At 38.8% G+C, this 21,334-nt stretch overlaps 1 protein-coding gene across 1 annotated transcript in view; it reads left to right on the forward strand.

Moving 5' to 3' along the window:
• The window catches only part of ca16b (carbonic anhydrase XVI b), a 117,531-nt gene that overhangs the window by 67,406 nt on the left and 28,791 nt on the right, over positions 1 to 21,334 (forward strand). Inside the window, exons 4-6 of the mRNA XM_017408384.3 lie at positions 4,571 to 4,719; positions 12,774 to 12,869; positions 18,656 to 18,722. Of these exons, the coding sequence (XP_017263873.1) occupies positions 4,571 to 4,719; positions 12,774 to 12,869; positions 18,656 to 18,722 (312 nt within the window). The remainder of the gene's footprint in view (positions 1 to 4,570; positions 4,720 to 12,773; positions 12,870 to 18,655; positions 18,723 to 21,334) is intronic.

The raw sequence follows: 21,334 nt of genomic DNA on the forward strand, positions 1-21,334 counted from the left end.
TGTCAGGGGAAAAAAGTCCTCATCTGATATGGGTTCAATTAAATACAATTTTGTTATTATTTTGGTTCTGCAAAGTATAAGGACACTTATTAGCCCCTGCAATGACACTGATCATGTAAGAAATTTGACAAATTAAAAAGAAATTGAACAGAGAAAAAGAAAAAGGCATTCCAAAATACCACATAAAGCTAAAAGCTAACTTAGTTAGCAATAACTATAACATAGAAAGTAGCTGAAGTTTAGACTCATTTTCTGCTAGTTGTGTATAAAAATAAAAACTATTTTCAAAAAGTCTTCTCATCAGCTCTGGTTTTTAAAATCCAGTTACAACTACACATTAGACTCGATGCATTTTTATTACCTTCTGTTCCTGTCCATTGGACAATCGAAAGCTTACCAGGAGATGTTCATGGCATGGTAGTCAAATTAGGTTCTGATGATAATTTGGTTTAAAAAATGGAAAACTCACCACCAAATATTTTACCATGGAAACTGAAAAAGACCAAAATCGCTTCATTTTTGTCCTACACTGGAAAATCGTTTATTCTTCTGATGAAAAAGTAACCAGAAAAAAACCTAAAGTGCTCTTTTCTAAATTACAATGAACATTTCAGCTGTGTGGACACACAAATACACACAAAATAAAGAGGAACTGCCTGTAATTTCTGCAGTCTGAAAGCACCTGGTGTGTTCTGTGGACCCCAACCTTCTAATGCCACGGTGGAGGGGGGCTTGAATTGAGTTGTCTAAATCCCCTCACAGAGAGGCATTAACATCCTTCACACTATTTAAGTCAGTATTGTAATTAAGAGTGGTATGAATAGATCTTAAAACTTCATTGAGATTGATTACATGACGTTCCCCTGTGCCTTGACCCGCTTTGAGATTGGGCAGATTAGCTGCCATTCGCGCAGCATTCCTCAACAAAACATTTCTCAGTAAAATTTCAAACAACTTTAAACCAAATTCAGAGAGAATCGGAAGCCCCCCGAGACATTTGCATTGATCAAGGATTTACTTTCACACACACTCCCCTTCTTTCACAGGCTGTGATTCAAGGTCTTTTTGGCTTAGCTTCTAATTCCTCCTCTGCTGTTTGAGGGTTCACACAAACCCAGGGCCGCATTTCTAATGAAACTCCCAAGGCCAGCCAGCATCTCCGTTTCTTTTGCTTTTCTTGTGTTGCACACAGGATTACACTGCTTTAACAACAGCGGTATCAGGGTTTTTTTTTTTTTTTGCACTATTGCAAAGGAGTTGCACAATTATGATAATGTGATGGATAGTTATTTCCTGACCTAATGCTTTCAGTCTTGAAAATCTCCTGCATCATTTCTTCTGCTTCATGCTGCGGGCCTTTAGCTTAAGCAGCACTGGCACGTTAATACCGCTGGCAGATTCTTTCTTGCCTCGCGACAGGAGCTCAGCTCATCCCTCACCACACAAGGTTCTTTTCTTTTCAAATCTTTTTTTTTCCCTCTCTCTTCCTTTTGTTTATCAAAATATCACACCTATTTTTTCCCCCCTCGGTTCGTCAGCTGGCGTCTCTCTTTGAGCTGCTTTAATTTCTTTCAATCTCTTTTCACAACTTGTCCATTATGTTATCTGTTTACTGACAATCTGTGTTTTCTTGTTCACACACTCATCCTCCTCTTTTTGCTTTGTGTTATGATTAAAAATGGGCCGTCCCGATTAAGAGACTGACTAAATCCCCATGTAAAGCGAGAGATCAGCCGACAGCACAGCAATTCTAATCTGGCTAATGATGTCAATTGTTGATGTGGGAAAGGGTTCAAGATACAGTAGCATCTGATCTATGCCCGGACAGCAGAGAGATATGGGTTGGTTATAGTGTTTTCACATGGTATACAGCGCTAATGGGTTAAACTAAATGAAACCACTGAGAAAGTTAAAAAGCTGTAATGGTAGGTCGCAGAGTTTTGCAGAGCTTCTGTAGACGTGCCTGCACTGAACCCTTAGTTTGTCCTGCTGGGCAAAACTCCCGAAGCAGCTTGGTAGCAGTTCATGCATAAGTTCACCACTCTAATTTGTTGAAATTGTATAAAATAAAGTTTTATATTAATAATATTATTAAAAATCCATATTTTTTACTGATATCCAACTTTAGAAATAACATCTTTTTTTCTGGTTTGCACCACAATGAAAAGTTGTTTCCATTCTTGTGTGATTGGTTTCTTAATTCAGCACCCAAGTAGTTATTTTTGAATGCGCATTTCTTTAGGTTAATTGATTGACTGCACCATTTAACTTTGCAGAAGAAAAAGTCAAACGGGATTAGTTTCTTCTTCCCACCGTGCAGAGACCGGTGGAGACAGAAATGCTTACTGGAAACCCCTGGGAACCCAAGTACAAGCTACATTTAAAAACTTAGCAGGAATAGCAGGCTCACAGGGATTCCAATGAAAAAGCAAAATCACTTTATTTAATTTACGTTTAAATGTGAGACGGATCAATTCTAATAGGATATGCTCGTGGATTGACTTATTTTCACAGCAGTTTTATGATTTAGTCACATTAGCTTATATCCAACTGTATGGATTCCCAAATAATGCTTTATTTAAATCACAGCCTGTTTTTTTTTTTTTTTGAGACCTTAAATGGAGCCACGACGAATAACAATTATAGGCCTTATTATCCTCTAACCCACAGAGCACACAACATATTTCGCTTGCTCATCTAAAAGATGAGCAACGGACTCGGTTCCACGTCATGCCATTTTTGGTTGTAGTTTTTACTCAAAAGGAAGGTAAATCAAGTCTTCACAGCTTTCCATGACAACAGAAGGAGTAAAGATAGCTGCCTAAAGACCGGCTGTGTTCTCGACACGTCTTTCCCGATTCTTTTGATACCTTTGTCAGCTAGTGCTAATGTGAAAGAAGTGGCAGGTGGTGCTTGTTGTAGATGGGATTCTATAACAGAATGCTGTGCCTGTTATTGTGCACGACTCAGTTTGTCAGAACTCTTCATAATGTAATTCAACAGGATTGCCGCTGATATTTTATTCATCTTGGGTTTTGTTCCATTCAAACCATAAAACCCATTCTAGTCAAAGATCAAAAACATTAAAACTGAACTGCAATCACATTGCAAATTAACATTTTAGATTTGAACATAATATTTCCATGAGTTTTTTTGCTCTAACCAGCGTGAAACTGTTTTCACATTGCCAGCCCCAGCTTGCGGCATTAGTTTTTCCCTTAAAAAGCTGAAAAATGAAGGTTTTATGCAGTATATTAAACACTATTATCTGGTCTTGCACAGATATCATTGACATTGTTATGCAGTTGCCATTTCGGATCTTCTTTATCTTGTTGTACATTTTGAGTAATGGCCTCCTTGTGTCTTCACCTCTGAGTTCAAACTCAGGCCAAACTCATAGTTGTCACACTGCAGGGCGAAGGGATCGAGGCGTTTGTTGAGCTGTCTCTTCTTATATTGCAGTGTGACGTAAACAACACTGGCATATAATAAATACAAGGACTTTTTTTTAAATTATATAAAAGCAGACATTTTGAGGCTTTCATTTATCACATCCATATAGTCAGCGTCGACAATAATCTAGTAAACCAATCATGTCGTTTGAGTTGGGTTTTCTTTTAAAAGCCTGAGAAGTTTTTATGCGTTGATTATTTACACATATAATTACCCAGCAGTCATATGCAAGAAAATGAATAATTTACACGATGTCAACAGTTCGTTCGCTCATAATCTTTTCAGTATCATTTTTTTTTTTGAAGTCATAAATGTGGGTGTAGAATGAAACTATAAATACAAATTTTAATCCATTCAGTGACCACAAAAATATTTCCCAAAAAGACCTGAAAAAAAAACAAAAGAAATGTCTAAGTTATTTCTCTACAAAAAAAAAATGTCTTTGCCGAAGCGGCTACTGTTAATGATCTTACTTGAGAGAAAATGTGAAAATGCCTGCTATTCTGCAGTGGAAGCAGAGGCAATGCAGCCTTGTAAAGTGCCGGCATGTGGATAAAGATCACAAGGCGTGCAAATGCCATCATGTCTTCCTCGCAAGTCAAGCAACAATTAGAGAAATGGTGGCTTTGACTGAATCTGTTCTGGGATTTCAAGGCCACTGGGGGGAAGTATGTTAGTGCTTCTGTGAATAGCACATCACAAGGATCTTTGTGGAGGTTCGCAGCACTGTTGCTGCATTTAGCAATTTCTCCACACAGGTCTTAAAGATCCTCCAACGTTGAGATGGTCTGAAATTTGATAGCTCGTTGGACCGTTTATTCTTGGAATGTCACTGGGACTCTGTAACTAAAAACAGATTGATACCATTAACCTCATAGATTTAGTTTTAAATGATAAAATCATCAGCATTTTGATTGACATCTTTAGGATAAAAAGAAATGTCACCTCAAGATCAGAATTTAAATGGATCATTTATAATTAAAAAGTTGGGTTATTTCACAAAATCAATAGCTGTACTGCTGACTAATTGAAGAACAGATTCTTTTACCTTACTGTTAGATTACCCTGCTTAAATTTCCATCTTTGATGAATTTTTCTGACCCTCTTTGCCCCCCAGTCGCTGTGCTCCTGAAGGATGACTACTTCGTAAGAGGTGCTGGACTGCCAGGACGCTTTAAGGCCGAGAAGATGGAGTTTCACTGGGGCCAGACTAATGGATCAGCAGGCTCAGAACACAGCATCAATGGCAGAAGGTTCCCTGTAGAGGTAAAACATCATGTTGCCGCGCGCAGTTTGACAAATGTCCGAGGTTTGGTACTGAAGGTCAAGGCTGATTGTGGGAGAATCATTAGTGCAGTTTTTAAATAGATTGCAAGCTAATACCCCTCCTAAACTGTTTAATTATTGAACCCTAAAATAAAGGTTAAGACACACTTTGACTTGTAGATTTTACTGAATTCTTTTAGGAATAGACCCAGTGGTGCTTTAAAATGTTGGTATTTCAACCTTCACAAGCTCAAGGGTGTAGGAGTTGATGCAGAATTTATGCCTTTCACAGTTTTACTCTTTTTCCCAAGATATTATACTGGTAGACCTTTGTTCTTTCAAATATTTATTGTAACTGTGATACTGATGAATGCCACTTGGACTGCAATAAATCCCAGGTTTTTACATTTCAAGTGCCATGCATTCATATTCTGCATGTCAGTCATATATTAGAAGCAGTCAGTTACATGTTGGACAGACAAATAAGCAGATGGCCAAGCTCCTCCTCGCCTGATATTGATACGATCCACCATTGCACTGGTACTGCCATGTGCTCAGCAAGAACCACAGAACTGAGGGATGTGCTGCTTACGGGCTGGACTAGCATAGTTAAGTCCATTTACATCCCTCCAGTCCCAGGACTTTGGCAGCTGAGCGAGTTTCAGGAGTTCATGAGGACGATGTGCAGTTTGAACCCCAAAGTTTGCTTTCCTCCGTGCAGGTTGTTAGCATCCAGACTTGGTGCTTAAAATCTGTCGTGCTATAGCAAAATGCACAGTTATTAGAAAAACGAAGCTCATTTGCTGAACCATGATGACCAGCAGAACATGCTGAAACCCAAGTGATACAAAGAAAATAGTCTGCCTCAGTCATATATCTGCCTGGTTTACTGGACTTTCACTGCCCTTGGTGCCCATACTCTGTTTACAGGTTAGTAGCAGATGCTAAAGCAAAGGAGGGAGTGTTGTGAGCATTGTAACAACAGAACACAGAGAGGTGTGAGGAATATGTGGGTTTATCACCACTGATATTCAACGGTAATATTGAGATGCACTTATTTTTTAAAATCTTGTCCAGCTCCAGTTCTAAACCCAATTCTAAACAAACTTTTAAGTAAATTTTATTCACTGAATATAGTCTAATTAAGTCATCGTGGTTGTTTTGTTTTGAAATTCACAATCGAAACAACACGTCCTTGGCACTTCTTTTCTTTACTTTGATGTATTCATCCATCCATCCATGCATCCATTTTCTTTACCTGCTTTTTCATGCAGGGCTGCTGGTGCCTGTCTCCAGCAGTCCCTGTGTGAGACGCTGGGGAAACCCTGGACAGGTCACAAGTCCATCACAGGGACACGCGGAGACAAACAACCATTCACACTCTCACTCACACCTAGGGACTAATTAATAGTTAACTTAACATGCATGTGTATTTTGTGTTTATTTATATATACAAAAATATTTTTATAATATTTTATAAATATTTTTAAATTGATGAGAAGCACTAAAGTCCACAAAGGGCTTCATCCCAACACCCTGATTGAAATCTAAAAACAAAAGATTAGGATTTTAGACACTTATGTCAATACAAGTACCTAAAATACAGAACACTGACAAAGTTTTGTTGTACTTGACTGATTACAAAGATAATCCAAAGTGCAAAGATTATTCTCCATGGCTTAGTTCCATGTTAATTACCAGTTTCTCACTAATTTCATCAAGTTCTATGAGGCGACATCATTTAATACTTTACTCCACAGTTAACACATTAATGTCAGTTTGCTGTTGAAACAGCCCCATACAGAAACAAGTAAAAAATAAATACTCGGTGACACAATCCACGTTTACATTAGTTTTTTATTGAATTTCCAATTAAAAGGGTGTTTTCTGCGAAATGAGTTTGGAGAGTTTCAAACGATTCAGAAGCCCTTTTAGAGAAAGATGATCTTTCAGTATCCATTGAAACTGCAGAGTGCAACTGAATGAAAAAGAGAACAGATTGCGAGTAATAAAGGCAAAGCAACAAAAATCATCAAAAACTCTAATAAAAGCGATGTAAAGAGTATAAAGTGTGGAACCCTCAGTTATGATTAATTCCGAGTATTGAACTGAAGTACAAATCTCACTCTTTGAATGTCATGCAGAGAATAAGTTATGACTGCCTTTCATTTTTTTTATCATTTGCTATGCTGCTTCTATTCATTATTAAAATTGAATTAACAGACATGCCATACGTTTGATATTATGTAGGGCTAAAGTAAATGTTTATTTATTTTTTTATTTTTTTACCCGTTTCACTGTATCACTTTTAATAATTAGTTCGACTTTAACAATGTGTAAAAACAGGAAACTGCTGCTGAACCGCCTCTCTGTGGTCAATCCAAACACGCAGCTCGAGCCCGGCTCCTGTTTGTTTCTTGGCCCTCGTCTGTGGAGCCTCTTCCACCGGCACGGCTTTTGATGCTCAATGGCTGGGTAATTAGATTTATTTTTGCCACATCATTTTGTGTTCAGCGTTCGAGTTAAAGGGCACCGGATTATATACAGTCATTATAAAGCTGTTGTGCATATGGCTCCTTTGATGGTGTGCTTCTAAATAATATGATGAAATTTACTTTAATGACCAATTTAGGTTGCTGTTAGAAGGGGGAGAGGTGTGGGGGAGCAGGCAAAGAGAACACGAGAAATTATGCCCTCCAGTTACATAATTCATAGATGTGAGATGTAGATTTGTGGCATGGCATGTCTTTGTGTGCACATCAAGGTTTTTGCTGTGGAGGAGCTCAGATTCCCGCACTAATCATTTTACACAAATAAGAAGCTCAATGCATACCTGCAAAGAGGTAGGTGTTAAGACTTAAGTAGCTCAGCTCATTTTGAAAGGAGGAAAAAAAAAAGCCACATTTTTTTTTTTTTTTACACCCTGTAAAAAAAAAAACAACTAAATTTTGCTTGATGGTGATGTCTGCTCCATGTCTTTTTATAGCTGTATAGGAAATGTGTCTAAACATCCTGAGTAAGCTGTAACACCTGGACACCACATGCTGCAATTGAGTGCATAAAAAACTAGTCAGCAAGCAGGAGCAAGCAAGCAGTAACGGGAGAAAGAAAAAAAAAACAAAAAACGGTTCAAAACATCCAGCTTTTGCCAGCTTCAGAGATAGTTGTATAACTGCAGCCCTTAACCAAACATGCTCAAATGAGGCATATAAATATATATCTTAATAAAATGTCTGCACCACAAGGAGACCATGCAACAACTCCACTTTTTAAGCGTTTACGTACACTGATTTTAGGGCGTGGAGTGACCCATTTATCTTAGCTCTACTCATTTTTTTCTGCAGGGTGCTCTTCTTTTCAGATCAGTAGTCTCAATAAGCCTTGAAGCACATCATTACTGGAAACACTGCAGCACAGAACGTAACAAACAGTCGGCTGGTGGGACAACATACAGTGATTTGTTTGTCAAAAATCCAGTCCCCAAACTCCGAGCTTTGTATTTAAACCTTGGGACTTATAGGCTGTTGTTTATGCAAGATAATTTTCCTCTTTTTCAAGCTTATTAAAGCTGTCGTAACTTCCATGTTGTGTACTGGTGTTGCAATCAATACAGTTTATTATCTGTAGCTTATTTAGACTAGAAAAAAAACTTTCATAAGATTTTCTAGCCATAATATAAAACATTAATTTAAGAATTAATTAATCTAATTAATTCTAACTTTACTCCAAGGTATGCTACAAAATACAAAAAAAAAAAGGGATTCCTTTTTTCCTAATTTGTCCCATTTTAAAATGTGCAGAAAGAGGAAGAAACCTAATCATCCTCAACTGCAGCAAAACTGTGTGCTGATTCGGGGAATGCAAATGTATCAGCAATGGTACTGGCAGCCTGAAACGAACACTGCTGATGGTTTTTTTTTTTTTTTTTTTTAGACAATAATGAATGTGTCTCATTTACATGCACAAGGCTCCAACTTTATTTCCAAAATATCTTGGACGCTATGTAAAATTAAAAAAAAAAAAGTTATTTTCAAATCATTGAAATTAGCACAAAAGCGACGCAATCAAATCGGACGCCAGCGATTTAGTCCAAGAAGACTGGGAAATGTGTGTAATGTTAAAAAATTAAAACAAAATGAGTCAGTTGGAAGTATTTTAATGAGTAAACAAAAGGATCCCAAATTGTCCTAGATTTTTAAAAGTTCAAAAGATGAACTGAACTCGAGTTGGAAAGTGTCTTATTGATGAATGAAATAGAATTAAAAGTAGTTTTTTTGACAGAATGTGAGAGGCAAGGGATCAGCTGGTTTGTTAGCAGTGCATGGTTCAAAAGCCAGCCTTCATTATGATTTTGTGGCTCACATGAAGAGCTACTTTCATGTCTGTGGAGGCATCAGTAATTCGAAACAAGACTATTATTTTTTTAAGCACATTTAATACACTTGTTCGGGCAAAAGCCCATAGAAGTTGTGGCTTATTTTAGGAGTTCTGTGCTCATTCAGTTGTTCTAATGGTGTGGTCATCCAGGCCTGCCGCCCTTACAAAAAGTTTTGTTTTCCTTTAAACCAAAACTACAACAAAGCAGGGCCTGAACTGTTGAGCTGCAATCTAAAGCAACAAATGAAAAACACTTTGCTTTCAAAACTACATCAGTCAGTCTCCTCAGTTCCCAAAACTTACAAAGTGCTGTCAAAAGAAGAGCTGATGCAACGCAGTGGTAAACAGGCCCTTCGTCCCAACTCCCCGTATTTATGTTTTTTTTTTGTGTTGTTTTTGTCTTCAATTAGATATGTGGTTTGTATCATTTATAAATGAAAAGCAATGTTTCATTGGCAGCTTGCTTTGTAAAGGGAACGTTGCATATAGTTCATGAATAAAATCATGAGTTGCCCTCTTCTTGTGTGACTTATTTAGTGAACATGCAGCTCAGATGGGGCGCGTGTGACACGCAGTGTGAACAAAACCGTCTCGCGGCCACTTCACTCGCGTTCAACCTTAAAAGAAGAGTTGTTCTTTTGTCTTTTAAGGTAAAATAAAAGTCCAGTTCCCATCGAGTTTTCATTTAAGGAGAACAATAAACCCCCCAGTTAACGGCATACGTGTGCGTACGTGTCGCAGCACAGAAACAACACGGAGTGGGAGGTGTGCGTTTCAAAAATAATTCTGTCAATAAGTCAGACTGCATTTATCAAGCATGATGTATTATTCCACGCTGTGAACCAGAAGGTAGAAGCGAAATCAGATGATGAATGTCTGAAGGGGGGAACATGGTTTCATAGGATCTAGCCTTTAGCCATTTGACTGCTCCATCTTGTAAGATTTGCTATTTTCATTTTTCATATTTATGACTTGGAACAATTTGATGTATTTGAGATTATATTAAATCTGACAAGATGTGTGCAGCAGCATTGTGCACGTTGTAAAAGTATGTATAAATGTTTGTGCTGTGTGTACAGGGTGACCTTTTACAGCACAAGTTAGCTTTTGTTTCGTCGAGTGTGTGGTTTGTTCAAGATTTGAGCAGCATGACCGAGGAGGTTGAGCTCCCAGACTTTTTTTATTTATTTATTTTTTACTTCTGCTAAGCCGAACCTGTTTTTTCCAGGTTTCTTTTTAATTCTCTCTCAGTCCAAATAAGTCACATTGAGCTTTGAGTCACATAAAGTATTTACTTTTACCATAGCGGGAACAAAAGAAGGTCCTACCTGACCAAAAGCTTGAAAATACACAAATTTAGAGGGGCATATGAGCAAGTAGCGAAAGACAAATTTAGTTTTCGCGAGCTGTATTATCGAGCTTTGTCGTGTGGTTGTGTTTAACATCCCCTTAAAGAAAAAAAAAGAAGAAAAGAACCCGGTGGACTGCTTGGCCTGTGGCCCCTGAGCTTGACATTAATCTAACCATGGCCTTTTTCATAGGAGTGAAGTGGGGAAATCGATAGATGGACCACCTGTTCGCTCAAACGGCGTGATGAAAAATGAAACTGTGAATTTTTTTTCTGCCTCGAGGTACCTTAGGGAGATCTTTTCTTACAATATATTAGGGTGTCACCAAGGTTAGATTAATTATACATGGATTACAAATCACACCTTGGACGGGTATACGTTTGCACAGCCAGCACTGGGGCCGTAAGAATGAGCGGGACTGTAAGCATACAGTAAGACACATAAAAGCTTCAGTGGCTCTGAAAGCTGTTGTGTAAGTAAACGTTGAGTAGGAAACACAAGGAGAGCGTTGGATGAGTCAAGATTGATCTCTTGACCTGTGCGGAGCCTAAGAACTGAGTGCACTGCGCTATAAGAAACTCGTGGAAAGAAAAAGCATTTAAAAACAACATAAAATTCACAGCATATTCAGAAACGCGCTCTCCAGTTCACATGTTTATGAAGTAATCCGTGAAGAAAGAAAACAGAAAACCACAGGCACTGTATATATTTTTAACAGCACAAACTTGTGCTAGCACAGGTTTTAAAACAAGGGAGAAATAAATTTGCTTTTCTGTGATATGATCTAACATCTCTGCTTGCAAAAACTTATTACGTGTGTTTTTTCTTTCCAGTCTTGGATCAACATTTAGCCGTCTTGGGAAATCACGCCAAACCTGACTTTGTTTATCACCTTTTCTTGTTTAAATGAAACATGGGACTGAAGAGTGGATTTAAGCTTTTGTTTTCACTCCCACTTTGTGCTAAAAAACGAAGAAAAAAACAGGGTAGTATAAAACAAACTTAGATTAAAGTGTAATTCTGAAGATGTGGACAGCAATTCCCTCTGCTTTGCAGACAGCTTAAAGATTTCTCCGACCACCTGCCTGTTCTTTTTTATATCAACAACTCTATCCGTAGGCGGTTTATAATATTCCCCCCCCCAATAAGGAGACCTCGTCATATCTCTGCAAACATACATTAAGAAAATGTGTAATCAAGTGATTCAGGTTGCTTTATTGACTGCTATGGAAAGGGTGTAATTGAAAATCCCGTTTTCCAATATGTGCTGTTAACAAGAACAGGTCACATGAGCTAATCTCGGTGAGTAAATGAAGCCTAAGGGGGGCAGCTTAATGGGGTAATGTAGTTAATAACATCTGAAGGGTGATGAATGGCCAGGCCTCTTTCTTGCTGAGTTCTCAGACAACAAATTAGTTCCATTAAAGGCCGCAGCTAAAGGAACTCTGAAGGAAGCTGATTAACTTAAATTATTTGGATTGAGTCATTCTGAACCTGGTTTAGGCCCTGTGGTTTGCACAAATGGACTTATCCTTGATTATATGCTTATTTACCTATTTATTTAGTGTCTGTTGTCAGCACAGCCAGTTGTGGCCTTTGGTGTCTTGTGATTTGTCTTCAGAAATAAAAAAAGGAACATCCTTTAATTAAATCAACACCCAGGACTTTTTTTATTTCCCTATTGCCAATTAACTTAGTTCAGTGACATGAAAGAATTTTTTCAGTTGACAGAGGCCTGACAGCAGGATGATAGACGGCTCCGATTGCTACTTTTAGAATCATTTGCTGATTCTGATCAGTGCTAACATAATATGTCTGCTTTTGAAATGAAAGAAATTAGATTTTTTTTTTATTGAAAGCCAGAGCCATGACAGATATATGATATATTCTGTGTATGATGTGTTTCAAATTGTACCCAAACATCCCAAGCTTTGTTGTGAAATCAGAAGCAGTGTTGTGGGTGATTTAAGGTAATTGGAAGCCATGATTAGAGGCATACCATTCTGTTAGATCTTTCCACTGGGGGGGAAGGAGAACGTTCCCCACAGTTTTTTCCTCTCTCCTCGTTACAGTCTCGTCTGTTAGGACGGTCGCCCTAAGGAACGGGGTGCCGTATATCTCTGGCACCCTCCAGGAGTGGCAGCACACAAAAAAGACTGACACAGATTATGAGAGATTTATAGGAGTGATAAATACACCCTTTTTTCTGCCCCTCAAAACGGCTTTTCATCAGGTTCTCAGCAGTGCGTCCGAGTGATTGATGACAGGACTGTTCGGTTCTCCTTGTCCACTCCTCAAGCTGTTTTTATGCTCTGTTTCCCATCCCAGATGCAGATCTACCTTTACAACTCCGATGACTTTGACAGCCTCAGCGCTGCCATCAAGGAGAGACGCATCATCGCTGCCATGGCTGTCTTCTTTGAGGTAAAGTATCAGAACTAAAGGTCAAGGCTTACCTAAATACATCTGAGAGTACACTGCACCACTGGTCTGCTGGTCCGAAGTGCTTAAAGGGATAGTTTGGATTTTCTGAAGTGGGGTTCTGTGAAGTTGGCATTAGTAGTTAGTGCCTCACCTGTAGTAAACGGACGTCTTACCGAACTGAGCGTATTTAGCAGATTTCAGCCATTTATCACAACTCCAACTTAAAAATGTCATAGTAGTGCAAGCAAATGCTATATTACCCAATTTTAAAGCTCTACAGTACACATTTGCATGATCTATTTTAGTTTGTTGCTGTTTACTCAGCTGAACAACATCTGTTACTATGTGAAATCCTGTCTTGAGGCAGCTGGTTGCATCGGTCCACCTGATCAGCTGAGACTCATCATTCTGCCAGCAATCATTCTGCCGTGAGTTGAGTAAAGTTTCGGATGGTGCTGCTGAATGTAGGAACAGGCTGGTATGAAATTCTGACTGCATGATAAAGTGGAGCAAAAATTAAAAAAACAAATTAAATACAGTGTCAGCTAAAACACCAGAGTCAACAAACTTATAACTTAATTACTTGCTAAAGTAATTGCACCTATATTACTTCTTCTTTGATGACTTACTCTTTGTAATGTAAAGTTGAGAGCCTGACAAATTGATGTCAGTATTTAATTAGCTGTGTAATAGTGTTCTGAGCAAACCTGCGGTACGATGTATGTATTTCACTTGCTATTATGCTAACACTTATAGCTTGTTGCAATTGCTTCAAAATAACGTTACCTTGAAAAGAAAGACGGGTGTTGCTCCTCTGGTAGAGCCATGAACTGACTGACTTTTCTGTTGGATAAAATGTACAACCAACAGATGACGCTTTCTTTTTTTTTTTTTAACAAGCAGAAAGATTTGGGGGAATTCCCCCCTCGGCTACTGTACACAGCTAAGTGACAGCTCGGAGTAACAGGTAGGAGAGGGGGAACTTAAAAGGCGTTTAAGCTATAGGAACTGTATAACAGAAAAACGTGGTGGTTTCACACCGTGACTTTTTAACACCTCGAAATTGGTAATCGACTGATCCCTTGGTGGAAGTCCCTTTTGAAACAAGGTAGAAGATGGTGTTTGTGCTTTTCCAGGCTGCTCTAATAAAGCAAAATCCTGGGCATCATATAGATTTCACCATGTTTCGTTGCTTGACATGGACCTCCAAATTTTTTTCTTACACCACAGTTTTTGAGTTGTTGTCTCTGTCTGACTAACCATTATACTGACTCCTGTATGAGAGTTTCCCATTATTTCTACTAACTCTGTTTGCTAAGAGTTCTATCTATGACAGGTAAGGTACTCACTACTAATAACTACTTTGCAGAACACCACTTCAATAAATCTGAACAATCCCTTTATTGTAATGTTGTGAAATTTGATCCATGTGTCATGTTTTCCTCAGAAAGAACTAGAATAATTTTGATGACTCTGATATACTGTCATTGGGTGAAAACTCTGTTTATTCAGTTCTTTGGTTCATGAGCATGAATTACTGACATTTCAATCAGCTGTACTAACTTTGGTCTAATTAGCAAATGTCAACACAGAAACCTGCTAAGTAAGACAGTGAACATGACATATGTTATCAGGACCTGCTAAATGTGTCATGCTGGCATTAGCATTCAGCTAGTTCAAGTGTGATCCACACAGCAGTACATTGTAATATGTTAAACATCCATGCGCATAAGGTGCATCTTCATACCCACAATGCAGTGTTCTCGGTGGAGTTGTTCCGCTCTTGAGGAAACCGTCTTGGTAACGACTCTGTAAGTAGTTGCTTAGAGCACTGATGGGAAATGTTCTTATGCACAGGCTTATAAAATTACCGTATGAACACATAATGTGTAATCTCTTCAATGGGGTCCTATTTTCTATTTTGGTTCCATGTTGGATTGTTTACTGCAGTAGGTGCCACAAATTGTCCCCTGAAGATCTGAACATATAGGCTCCTAATAGGAAAGATTGGTCCTAATTTCTGTTAAGTGTAAAAGCCCCTCTGAGATTTATAAGCTGTGAACAGCTGCACGGACAACTTCAGAGTCTCTTTCTGTGTCGCACTGATTTCTCTCAGCAATACCTTTACCTATAATGGCAGGTGATCAATGCATGCTAAAATTTAGCTTAATCTTATATAGGCGCGGGTCAGATATCTGGCAGCGGGAGGCTGGAATGGGGACACAGGTGTTTCGTAATGTAGGTCTACTCTCCGACAGTGATGAACCATGTGTGTGTGAGGACCTAAATGCCTCCGCTGGGTCCTGACAACCCTATTGCTTACTGCAATTAGCACCACCATACACAATGCGCTGAATAGCAGTTTACAGTGTGAGGGGTTTTTTAAACGGGCACACACACATTGGCTCAGATTTACCATTTCTAATCAATGAGGGGAGTTCTTGCTGGGCTCCCCAAAGACCTATTAAAGGCCTCTAAGGTGTGCATATTATCCACATTCAGCATTCAGTTCCACACAATTATTCTCCTCTGACTGACCTGAATTAATGTCGTTCAAGGGAGGATTGGTCCCCACATCCCAGCACTCTTTGGACCAGTCTTGTCTCCTAAGTAGGACATTAGAAATATTAAGAAAATGTTGAGCCGAATGGTATTGCTGATCATCGCTAACAGTTAAGTGTAGGCTGTACAAAAAAGGAAAGAGTCATCCAAAAAACTTTTTTTTTTTTGTATTTCAAAAGCTATTTTGAAATCTGTAACATTAATGCATTAATGGGTTTATCAGTTTGCTAAAGCCATCACCTCACCGTTGCTTTTTTTGTTGTAAATGTTTCTCACGCCTCATTTAAACATGTCTGAAAGCAGCCGACGGAGCTGTGGTGCATACGTGATCGTTGCCATTCAGGCGAGCTTGAATAGTTTGTGAGATGAGGTAATTTATAATACAGAACATCTCAGTCAGTCACCGAAATAATTAATTTTCTACGTATTTAGGTAGCATCTAAATATTTTAGGGTAAACATTCAGATATTTGGGCTGCGTTGTTGTTTATTATCCCCCCCCACCAAAGGTAAAAGGCAGAGGGATGATGTTTTGGCCTGTGTAGGTATGTGTGTATGTTCATTTGTCTGCTCCGTTAGCTGCATATCTCATAAACCAGTGGACAAATTAAAAAAATAAATAAAAATTAGAAAGTAATTCTTAAATGAAGTTCTACAACTGATTAACTTTTGGAGTCCCCCCAATTCCAGATGGCTGCCACAGCTTACCATCATTACCCATTACAAATATGGCTATAATTCAGTCAGATTTACATATATTGAGCTAAACTTTATTGTGCTAGTAGCAGAGAGTCATTCTCAACAAATACCCCAAGAGTTGACACTTCTTTAAGATGTGGCCACCTCGAATTAAATGTAGTCATAAAGGCAGTAGGCGATATTCATTCCTTCAAGGAATGCTAGGCCTTTAATGCATTCACTAAATCTATCTGTTTGATTCGTCTGAACAGCTGATCAGAAGTCACAGATTCTGTGTGCCAGTCTGTTAATGTGTTCCAGGCAGTTCAGACTTGCCGTGTTGAAAGTGATACATAGTGTTACACGGTCCCATCTAGTCAGATTTCCATCTCAAAATGGTTCGGGCCAGTGGGATAATTCACGCGTGACACTGACACGTTCAAATCCTGTCAGATTAAGGGAGGCAGCGCGAGTGTGAAAGGGGCTACAGACAAGGTTTCCCTTCAGTTTGATGCTTTGAGGGGCTGTGGGTGGACCACGGCGACGGTACGGGAAAACACTGATACATATGTTAATGTGGCCTGATGACTTGTGGTTTGTGTTTACAGCATCCTACTCTAATTGCGGGGTAGTGCGACACCGTCTCAGTTCGCAGTAATCTACATGCTCGGTGCAAGGCTGCACATGGTCAGTGTTTGTCGTTTTAGAGCAACCGCGGAAGCCGCTTGACTTTTTTGTGGAAACAATTCTCCAGAATAATAAATTTCAGCCTGTAGTTATCATGTGAACTCTGCAGGTTCAATCAGAAGCAATTGAGTTTTTGAAAGTGGAGTTTCTCGAACAACCTCTCAGCTGCCTCAGCTGTTTCAGCCATTATTTCTTCATTTTGGGTCTTGTTTCATCAGGAAGTCATCTCTTGCTGCCTCGCACCTGTGCAAACACTTGTTTCTCTGGCTTTACTCATAAATTTTACATTTTGTGCATTAGTTCCTCAAAAATAGGACTCCAATGAAACAAAATGAGAACGTGAGCTGCTTTTATTAGGAGGAATTACGTTTGACGGAACTTGCGTACATAAACATAATTTGTATCACCTTTGCATTTTAGGCGGTATGTGTTTCATCTCACACAGGTGTTTGATATTCTTGTGAACCCAGTTAAAACAAAGCTGAAACTTTTCTCTTTAGTGCTGTTATCATTTATTTTGGACCTAATTTGCTGAAGCGCATGCTCTCAAGTACAAAGGCTGTGTAACTGTCCAAATACTTATGGACTGGACAGACTGCCTGCCTGCATGACTGCTGCTGTTTGCAAAACTATGACTCCTCACTGCGAGGAGACCCACTACAGTCTGTTACCTTTACAAACTCTGCGTTCAGATGCCAAAGCCAAAAAAAAACAGAGGAAAAATCACACACGAACAGCAGATGACACTGCACTAGGTTTTCCAGCACAGTTTTTTTGTTTTTTTTTCACACAAGAACTTGCCACACCAATGTAGTTGAACTTTTACTTCTTTATATTATTGTTTTTGGCATCCGAAACAGACCACACAATGACATCATGTTGAATTAACACAGCAGGGACTTGGCAAATTGGTTAAATTATTACATGCACTTTTTAAATGTGATTTGTAGATTTTCAAAACTTACAACAATGAAAATCTATTGGCTAAAATTGCCTCACGCTTTGTTGTAGCTAACAGCTAAAGGTGTGGGTTGTATCACCCATTTAGCTGTTAACTACAACAAATGACTAAATAGTACAGCGTTTAGGCTGAACAATGGAGTTTGTCCCAAAATGACAAAGAAATTGATAGTTTAAATCTTTTGAAGTGGGATTTTGTGGAAAGGTTATGAACATTTGATGTCTCATTAGTTGTAGATCGTTGTTTGAATGGCCTCAGTTTGGACAAATAGTTTAATTTTGACTGGATTGATGAGCTAATTGCAGGCATCTTTTCTTATTTTATATTGCATAAGGTGACAATAATTACAGTGCACTGTGAGTACAAAAAAACACAAACAAAAACAACAGAGACGACGAGAAAGAAAGAAAAAGAAAAAAGTAGTGCACTGATAAAGGAGAGAAGGAAAAGAAAACATGTACACAAATGATTAGTTCACAAAAAAACGTGACAGTGACAGTGATGTAAATGTTTAAAAAAATATTCTGATCATCTTCTACAGCAGTTTTGAGAATGCAGTAATAACAACAACAATCCACTTTGGTCAGATCTGGTCAGAATTAAATTCTAAGATAATAATTGCCACAAAACCCCACTCTAAAAGATCTGAATGATCCCTTTCAGCTTTTTAGCGACGAAAATGTCTTTTAAAAATGACCAGCTGAATCCACTCGTGAAAATGGCAGTAGATTGTAGTCGTCACTCCCTGATTAAAATGCATTTTATATGTTGATCTTATTCTTTCCCCTCCTTTTATTCTGTTGATGTTGATTGTTTCTCTTAGTTTTTCAATGTAAATCGTTACCCAAGTCTCTTAATCCTCTTTTGTAATCCTTTTTGTCTTTGGACATTTCCTGCAGCTTGGACAAAAAGACAACCCAGCTGTGGACCCAATCATCCAGGGATTGAAAGGAGTAGTGCATCATGGTAAGTAATCAAACAGTGATCCTGTGCAAACTTTGTTTCATGCAGAGCGTTTGTGTTTATGTGGTGAGCGTAGGTAGATGACCTTTTAGAAAGTAGATAGTTGGGGCTTTTTTCCCTCATGGTATTTTTTATATATATATAATTTCACTTGTCATACTAAAATCTCCTTATCATAAAGCCTTACAGTAGGAATTAAATTTATGTGGGATTTCCCAAAAAACAATTGACCCTTGCTAAATCCTTTTGACATTTCTTTGTAGCTGATCCTGGTGGTAAAATTCTCCATCAGTGCAGTTGCCTTCATGCTTACAGAAAACAAACGCTGGCGTTCTTAAATTCCACTGCTTAAACACCGAGTGCCATATTTCTGTCTCCCAAATTAGTCTAAACACAAAAAATATGAGCGGAGTGCAACTTCAAACGGAGAATAAATTTGCGGGTTACTGCCCGTCCCTTGGTAGTATAGCTCTGCAGGAGGAGACCTCCGCAGAGTTTCTCTCCGAGACACAGAACTAATTATTACATCTGAACTTCAATTAGACAGCTCTTGGTTTCATGGACTGTGGCTGCTGCAGAACTTTATATCCACAACTATTGATGTTTTGTGCTGCGAGCTACGCCTCGAATCCTAATGCTTATTATTTCTTAAAGTTAATAATGCAGGTGCCACTGGATGCAGTTACTTATGGAGTCCATAAATCAACGCGTTAGCATGACTTTGTAATCTTTACATGCAGTTAGAAGCTCAACAGTGTGTAGCTTGCTTTAAAATCTGCTGCTGACAGTCATGTTCTTTTTATAAATGTACATTGACAAATATATGTATGATGACAAATAAACCCAACATGTAATTTATCTGAACTCGTGATGGTTTTACAAAACCAGAGGTGGATGCCTAATTAAACTGTACAATGAGATGTTGTGCGTTGTATGCGAGTAAGAGTGTGAAATTCTGGGTTGCAGAAGCATCTTTTCTACTTGGTGCAGGTTAGTTTATTATTGCCTGCCACCAAAACGTGAAGGCAGATAATGATGTTTTTGCTCGTGCCTTTGTCTGTTGGCAAAATTTCGCATGAAGCACCGGTCGGATTTTAATGAAACTTCCAAAAAGTAATCACTGACTACACATCTACAACTGATTACATTTTGGAGTCAACTCGATTCAGGACGGCTGCTACAGTCAACTGATCTTTGGTCAGTCAAAAATGACTAAAACTCATATTGACTAAAACAGATATTAGGTGAAATATTGGTTTAGTAGTACTTGAGACTGATCCCCAACACATATTCTGAGCAGTAACAGACTGCACAAGATCTTTGTTTAAAATTTTGCCATTAATTGACATTAACCATCTTAAAAAAATAATTTATCTCAGTTTTATAGATACAGTGATACATAAAATCTGCATGTATAAAGTTGCATACAGTACAAATAAAACCAGATAGTACAGCAAAGTATCTGTCTGAACTGACCAAACAGGTGAAGGTTAAAACAATTTCATGTTACCCTTTTTAAATAAACTTGTTTGTACTAATGCACCATTTAGGATCTGTAAATGTAAAATGTTGCAGAGGGAATGCCACCGCCACAAATTACCAGAGACCACTACAGTACATGTGCTTTGGTCTCACAACAATCAGATTTTAAATTAAAATAACTGTACTGCAGAAAACTGACTGTTCTCCGATGAGTCCATCATCAGGTGGGAGACCATTTCACTTGCAGTTTTATCTCGCTGAGCGCCATTTTTATTGTGTAATATAACTTTAATAAAGACAAATTACCAAGCTTGTCTGTTGCACTAGATTATTTCATGAATCTTTATCAGTTTCGAAGGAGTGGATTGTCCCTACTTGCAAAGCACTTTTCTGCTATATCGACACTTGGAGCACTTTTTAGCGTTTCTCATTGTTTCTCACATTTACGCACATAATTGAAACAATAGCGGCATATCTGCCCTGTAAGGCGCTTTATTGCCATTAGTAGCATCTTTGGGTTTTCTGTCGAGCCAAGGCATATTCTGTGCGAAGAGGTCACAGATTGAACTGTGAGCCCTACAGCTGATGGACAACCTGCTCTGGCTCCTGATTCACAGCCTCCTCGTCGTGGCTCTGTGCTGCACAGATACACAGATGTTTGTTCTAGCACCACAGAATCCCATTTCCCAGCTGAAAGAAAGCTTGGCATGGATGTGGTGCTTTTTTGGACTCTCTTCCTGCTTGCTGCTAAATGCTCCTCACTTTCTCCCCTGTTAGGATGGTTGGTTTTCCACTAGCTCGTTATCCCACAGTCATCCATCCATCAGCATCTCGGCAGCCCAGCAGCGATAGGGCACGTACGCTGTCTGAAGACAGGGAGAAGAAAGGCTGTGCATACTGAATTTGACTCAGAGTACAGATGAGGCATAGGGGCGAGGCTTCCCGTGCCTCTGTAGTCTGAATGCAAACCACACCCTAGACCTCTGTTTCTTTTAAGATAAGGCCACTAGCTGTGAGAGATTGGATTTGACGTAAACCCTGCTTTATTTAGGCTCTTCTCATCATAATTCAAGGAAAAAACAAACCATCTTCCATAGCCCGCACAACATATTTACTGGAGATAAAGGCATCTT

The sequence above is a fragment of the Kryptolebias marmoratus genome, linkage group LG4 (genome assembly GCF_001649575.2).
Source record: "Kryptolebias marmoratus isolate JLee-2015 linkage group LG4, ASM164957v2, whole genome shotgun sequence".
NCBI lineage: Eukaryota > Metazoa > Chordata > Actinopteri > Cyprinodontiformes > Rivulidae > Kryptolebias > Kryptolebias marmoratus.